Raw genomic sequence first — 6741 nt, forward strand, 5'->3', positions numbered from 1 at the left:
GTTTCCCTCTTCTATGGCACCATCATTGCTGTGTATTTCAACCCTTTGTCCTCACACTCTTCTGAGAAGGACACAGCAGCTACTGTGATGTATACCGTGGTGACCCCCATGCTGAACCCCTTCATCTACAGCCTGAGGAACAGGGACTTGAAAAGGGCTCTTGGAAAAGTGGTTGGAAGAAAGACATTTTCTGTCCGATGAGAGAATCAAAGCTGAATCTTATTTTCATGAAAACTTTTTTTTTTTAATCAACTGAGTATCAGAGAGCAGATGTTTTGTCAAAGGGAGTCTGGAAACAAACTTATTCATGTCTGTGCTAGGGGAATGTAGATGACAATTGTTACTTACTTACTTACCTGTGGCCTGAATTCACCTGTACTCCTGCTGCATCTACCAGTAATGAGATTTCTTTTTTAATGACTAACTTTTGAATTATTTTACACCTAAGTCAAGTGTTTCCTTTTTAAATGGTCTGTCTGGAAGGATACAGGTGACACATATTTTTGAACATTAGAATTACCTGGAAGCTTTTATAGTCCATTGATGTCCAGGCTCCAACACTGACCAAATAGATCAGAATCTCTGGGGGTGGGGCCACAACACTGAGATTTAAAAAGCCTCAGATGATTCTAATGTGCAGTCAGAGTGGAGAATCTTTGGTCCTTGTTGTATTCCTTACATGTCCTCTGTCTTGGTCAGTCATAAAAATTGGGTCACAGGAATGATAGCAGAAATTAGTTTTGAGGGATGCCTGGCTGGCTCATTCAGAAGAGCCCGCAACTCTTGATCTCAGGTCATGAGTTCAAGCCACATGTGGGTGTAGAGATTACTCAAAAAAAAAAAAAAAAAGATTTGAGACTCAGACAAAAGAATGGAGTAAAATATGAGGACTAAAGTGGGTAATAAAATTTCAGGTGAGGCTCAGAGGCCCAGGTGGGCATGTGGCCCAGAGTTTCAAGAGGGAAAGCAGCACAGAATGGGGAAACATTTCGATGGTGAGGATCCTGGTTGGCTTTCATACCATGGAGCGTGGGGTCAGTAGGGCAGTCTTTGATTCCAGGGGAGCAAATCAACACTTCCTGTTCCCTCTGCCTGGACCAATTCCCCCTACTTTCTTCTCTGTGGCATGAAGGAACACACACCCCCTATCAACACCCTCCTGCACTTTCAAGAAGCAAGTCAAATGTCACCTTGTCATCCATGATGGCTCCTGATTCTCTCTTCTGATTATTGAGCTCTCTCTTTTTTCCTTTGGTTTATTCTTCCATTCCAACAAGTGCTTTCCACAGATTATGAACTCTTCCATACCCCAATTCACGTAGTACTTGCCTTGTGCCCCAGCGCCTGGCACTGCTCCCAGACCAAAGCCTAGCTGAAAGGAAAAAAATAAAAGGGTGAATGCATACTGCCTTAGCTTTTAATTTGGACATTATTTCTTGAGTAGGAGTTTTAAAAGTTGCTTCATTTTAAACCAATGTTAGGTAATACCTAACATACCTGTGTAGGTAATACCTGCACAACATGGAGCGCCAGAAATCATAAAGAACAAAGCAAAAATAACCTGCAGTCTTGCTGCTCCAAGATGGCTGCTGTTTTACACCTGTGGATATAATTTTAGAAAAGTTGGCTGAAATCTTTCCATATAATTTTGTGTTCCAATTTTCCACTTCCTTCTTACCATGTCAGTAGAAGTCGTAGAAATGTGATTGTAATGGCCACATAATATTTGATCCATTCACGAATGCATTCCCTGGCTCTGAACAATTTCAAATGTTTCGGGACTATAAGAAATGCTGCCACATACTTCCTGGTGCATAATTCCCTGTTTGTGTCCCTTAATCCCACATGTAGCCTCCCTGACCAATTTCTTCAGCTTGCAATAGAAATTAAGGTCATCACTTCTTTATGTCTTCATTATTTCTGCCCCACCTCACCTGTCACTTATTATCAGGGGTATCCAGTCCTTCCTTCTTGGTGTCAAAGCACCCAGAAGCTCATTCAGAGGGATCAGCCAGTCCTCCTCTCCCCACCCAGGTGAAGAGAGAGAACCGGAAGTTGGACCCGTCCATTGGCATGATCGTGTGAATGACTAGCAAACAGTGCAGCTCCTGAATCTCAGTCTTGTGTGCTCTGCTGTAGACCTTTTTGCTGCAGCATTGATGATTGTGGCTCACATCCCTTTGGGGGCAACTCTTGCACCCTCCTATGGCCTCAGGTTGCAGCTATCCGAGCACAAATTTACTTTATTCTCCACTGAAGTCTGACTCTGGGCCATGGTGGCTACACCCACAGGGGCTTCCCGCTCCACTGTGTCAACCAAGAACACCAGCTCATCTTTACCCTTCTACCTTTGACACCCTCTCTGAATCCTTGGGGGGTCTGTCTTTTTATATGACATGGACTTCAATCTGGTTTGTTTCTAAGATATAGCTATATCTGTAAGATAGAATTCAAATACGTGTATATGAAGATGATAATATTCTGATACTTAGTGGTTTTTTTTTTCCAACGTTTATTTATTTTTGGGACAGAGAGAGACAGAGCATGAACGGGGGAGGGGCAGAGAGAGAGGGAGACACAGAATCGGAAACAGGCTCCAGGCTCCGAGCCATCAGCCCAGAGCCCGACGCGGGGCTCGAACTCACGGACCGCGAGATCGTGACCTGGCTGAAGTCGGACGCTTAACCGACTGCGCCACCCAGGCGCCCCTGATACTTAGTGTTTTTATGGATTGATCTGTAAGGCTTTATAATGAACATTTCAACTATCTTTCTATCTATTAATAACTTCTACTTTTCGTATTTGATGTAAAGTTTTGGAGGCCATAGAGGTTCATGAAGGTTGTACCTTTATTATGGATTGTATCTTTTTGTAACAGAAAGATCTTTTTGTTCTCTTTAATCCTTTTAATATTAATCAAATACTCCTTAAGGTTAATATGAAATCCCTATCTCTACTTTTTCTTGGACTGTGTTGGCTCGTTCTCTTGGACTTTCTGAAATAGTTGACTTGGATGAAGGATTCTTTCCCTGCTTGTCAGGTTGTTCTTTTTATTTATTTTTTCTTCTAGTACATGAGAAAAAATTGGAATACAATACTTCACCTGAAATTACTCAACTACGAAAGCCTCCGTCTCCTATTCACTGTTAAAAAACAAATAAAACTTTATGAGTATAAATGAGTATACTTTATGAGTATTTAATACATGTTTGATGGGAGGCAATATTCCATGGGTCTCTTGTTTTTCTGTACATTTTGTGAGCTGTGACAGTGAGTGCTTCTGTTCTATATAATCTCTTCAAGAATGTTTCTATAGTGAATGGCCTTGGAAGATGAAAATGGTGCCTTTCCAGAGCAAAGGGAGGGTTTTTCACTGTCCACTCTAATAAATATAATGTTTTCTTCTGGGGAAACATCAGGAAGGCTTATTGCCAATTACAAAGGTTTGATTTTTTAAGGTTGGGGGTCCTCTCCTCTAAATCGCCCACTATGTACACAGGTGCTGCCTGGCCTTATTCATGTCATTCCGTGGGAACTGGGGCTTAGGGAACTGGTATAAGTGCTGATACGCTGGGTCCTATTATTCGTGTGAGTAATAAAGTCCTTTGTCTCGGACCCAAGAGTTTTGTGTCTTCTGCCACTCTCCGTGAAATTTGCAGACTAGCTTGTTAGCTTGTAAGCAGGGTAAAGTCTCAGACCCTTTATAGTTCTTGACACTGCTTATTGAAAAAAGTTTTTGGAAAATGCAGAAGATGATCAAGAAGAAAGAAAAAGTATCAGAAAAACCTGAATTCTGAATATTTTTGTTTCCTACTTCTTCATTTATCATTTTAATTATGATGATGCTCTGACAACAATAAGGAGGGCTGAGCCATGTTGGCTGACCAGAGCACATATGCTCAACCACAAGGCTGTATTGCATATTATATACTTTGAAAATGTCACTTAGGGGTGCCTGGGTGACTCAGTTAGTTAAGCAGCCAAATCTTGATTTCAGCTCAGGTCATATAGAGTACGAGTTGATTATCCACTCATTCACTGATGGAATCAATATTCGTTTTCTGCTAAAATTAACCACTATTGCTGTTTCTTGTTTGCAAGCAAGAACCCAGAGTGAAACATGCTGGAATGTAACCAATCGTCAGGAAAACACTCGATCCCAGAATTGGAACACCATGAAGATTTTCTCCAATGAATATCTTCTTTCTCTATGTTTATTTCTTCAACCCTTCTCTGCTTCTCAGTCCATCAGATGGCAGTGGGCAGGCAGAAGATGGTTGGATCTATACATTCCAACCAAGCCACATAGTGAGATGGATTGGCTCTCCTTCAATCCTAGTTCCAAATACCCTGGTCCAATCAGCTATGGTGAAGGAAAGGGCATATGGAACAAAAATGGCGTCTGGGGCCCCACAGTTACTACTCTTTGGATTAGGGGCTTCTGTTCAGGAAAAAGGTAAAACAATGTAAGCTGGATTGAAATCCCAAAGGTATCTGCCCCTGAGGCCTGGAGTTTGCAAATGACAGCATGCTGAGTTCTCCTGGAGACAACATCCCTTAGAATCAGGCTATCCTTTATCCATGATGCCATGATGGATTATGCTCAGCTCTGGAATGTGCTCTCAACATTCCCATCTGCAAAATGGAGAAGATCAGGCATCACTCATCTTCTCTGAAGATAAGTAGGCCTAAGAAAACCAGAGTTATATGGAAACGAAAGAATAGCCCAGGGTCTTCAAAGAGGAAGTAAGAAGGACAGGGATTTAATAACTGAATTTTCACACATATATGTGCACAGGCCCAGATCACTCAGGTCCAGGAGAATTTTGTCTGGGACTTGTCTCCATCAAGCTGGCTTCATTTCTAGTATCTTCCATGTTCTGTCTCGAGGGTTGTCAATAAAACCTGAGATAGTATTCTTTGCCATTACTGTTTCGTCCAAAGGGCCAAAAGTTGGCAAGACAATCCTTCTTTTCTCCTCTCTAATGAGGCTCTCAGGGAATCTGGTCCCAGTGGATGTGAAGCTCCTGTAAATGCTTGCTCTGTGATTGCCCCAAACATCTTTCCCAAACAGAGGACTAAGACCATGAACCCCCTGCTCTTCAGTCATTCAGTACCTACCTCTGTTTGCAAGACATTCCAATCCCTACAATGAAGAGAGGTGTCGACCAGTTATGCAGAGGTGAATAACACATGGCAGCAATAGCCCCAAACTCCCTCAGGTAAGATGACAGCAATAGAGACATTGGTTTCTATCAAGATAGAAATTTTTCTTTTTTTTTTAGAAACTTCCTCTGCTCTATCTTCCAAATAGAGGAAGTTAATGCCAGGAGTGGCATCATATGTTACTTAGGAAGAACCCAGTAATAATCAGTTTTTTTTCTCTCATCTCTTTATGAACTATATAGCAGTTGAGTTGAGCAGGGGGAGAACTAGGAAATGTAAGCAGAGACACATAGAGTCAGGTGTGTGGATATCTGTCTCTTTTTAAGTGTTAATGTTTCTGTTTCTTTTTATGTTTATTTATTTTTGAGAGAGAGAGAGAGAGAGAGAAAGAGAGACAGAGAGAATGCCCAAGACAGGGACAGACAGAGAGGGAGACACAGAATCCACAGCAGGCTCCAGGTTCTGAGCTCTCAGCACAGAGTCTAAGTCAGGACTCAAACTCAGGAGCTGTGAGATCATGACCTGACCCAGAGTGGGACGCTTAACTGACTGAGCCACCCAGGCACCCCTACTGTGTGTTTCTCAATACAAAGTAAGGATTAGTGAATCCAGTAGGAAAAACATCAGAACTCTGTTCGGAAGTTGGGAGTATGGGTTGAACGGACACATCCTCTTAGCGATTCTATGAACTGATTTGCAAATGTGGTCGTGCCTGGAGTCTGATTTGTTAACGATCCCTGTATAGGTATTTGATTTCACTGCTGTCTTTTTATCCGAGTCCAGCCTCATGAGAGGAGCAAACCAGTCGAGTGTCTCCGAGTTCCTCCTCCTCGGGCTCTCCAGGCAGCCCCAGCAGCAGCAGGCCCTCTTTGCGCTCTTCCTGAGCATGTACCTGGCCACGGTCCTGGGAAACCTGCTCATCCTCCTGGCCATCAGCGTGGACCCCCGCCTGCACATCCCCATGTACTTCCTCCTCAGCCACCTGTCCTTTGTAGACATCTGCTTCTCCACGACCACCGTCCCCAAGATGCTGGCCAACCACATCCTTGGGACTCAGGCCATCTCCTTCTCTGGGTGTCTCACACAGATGTATTTTCTCTTTGAGCTTGCCGACATGGACAATTTCCTCCTGGCTGTGATGGCCTATGACCGCTTTGTTGCCATATGTCACCCCTTACACTACTCGACAAAGATGACCCACCAGCTCTGTGCCCTGCTGGTTGCTGGGTCATGGGTCATTGCCAACCTGAATGTCCTACTGCATACCCTGCTGATGGCTCGACTCTCGTTCTGTGCAGACAATGCCATCCCCCACTTCTTCTGTGATGTGACTCCCCTCCTGAAACTGTCCTGCTCTGACACCCACCTCAATGAGGTGATGATTCTGACTGAGGGTTCTCTGATCATGATCTCTCCATTTATTTGCATCCTGGCTTCGTATGCCCATATTACCTGCGCTGTCCTGAGAGTCCCGTCCACGAAGGGAAGATGGAAAGCCTTCTCCACCTGTGGCTCGCACCTGGCCGTGGTTTCCCTCTTCTATGGCACCATCATTGCTGTGTATTTCAACCCTTT

The 6741-nt window shown here is 43.6% G+C and overlaps 1 protein-coding gene across 1 annotated transcript; it reads left to right on the plus strand.

Annotated features, from left to right (window-relative positions):
- Nucleotides 1-5900: 5900 nt before the first annotated feature.
- Nucleotides 5901-6736, plus strand: LOC121026384 (olfactory receptor 1F1-like; the record flags this gene model as incomplete). Its single annotated transcript, XM_040469247.1, has 1 exon — nt 5901-6736. A coding segment is annotated over exon 1 (783 nt), but the record flags the coding sequence as incomplete, so codon positions are not given.
- Between the last annotated feature and the right edge of the window lie 5 nt (nt 6737-6741).

The sequence above is a fragment of the Herpailurus yagouaroundi genome, unplaced genomic scaffold (genome assembly GCF_014898765.1).
Source record: "Herpailurus yagouaroundi ecotype Mexico unplaced genomic scaffold, PumYag 90910, whole genome shotgun sequence".
Classification (NCBI taxonomy): domain Eukaryota; kingdom Metazoa; phylum Chordata; class Mammalia; order Carnivora; family Felidae; genus Herpailurus; species Herpailurus yagouaroundi.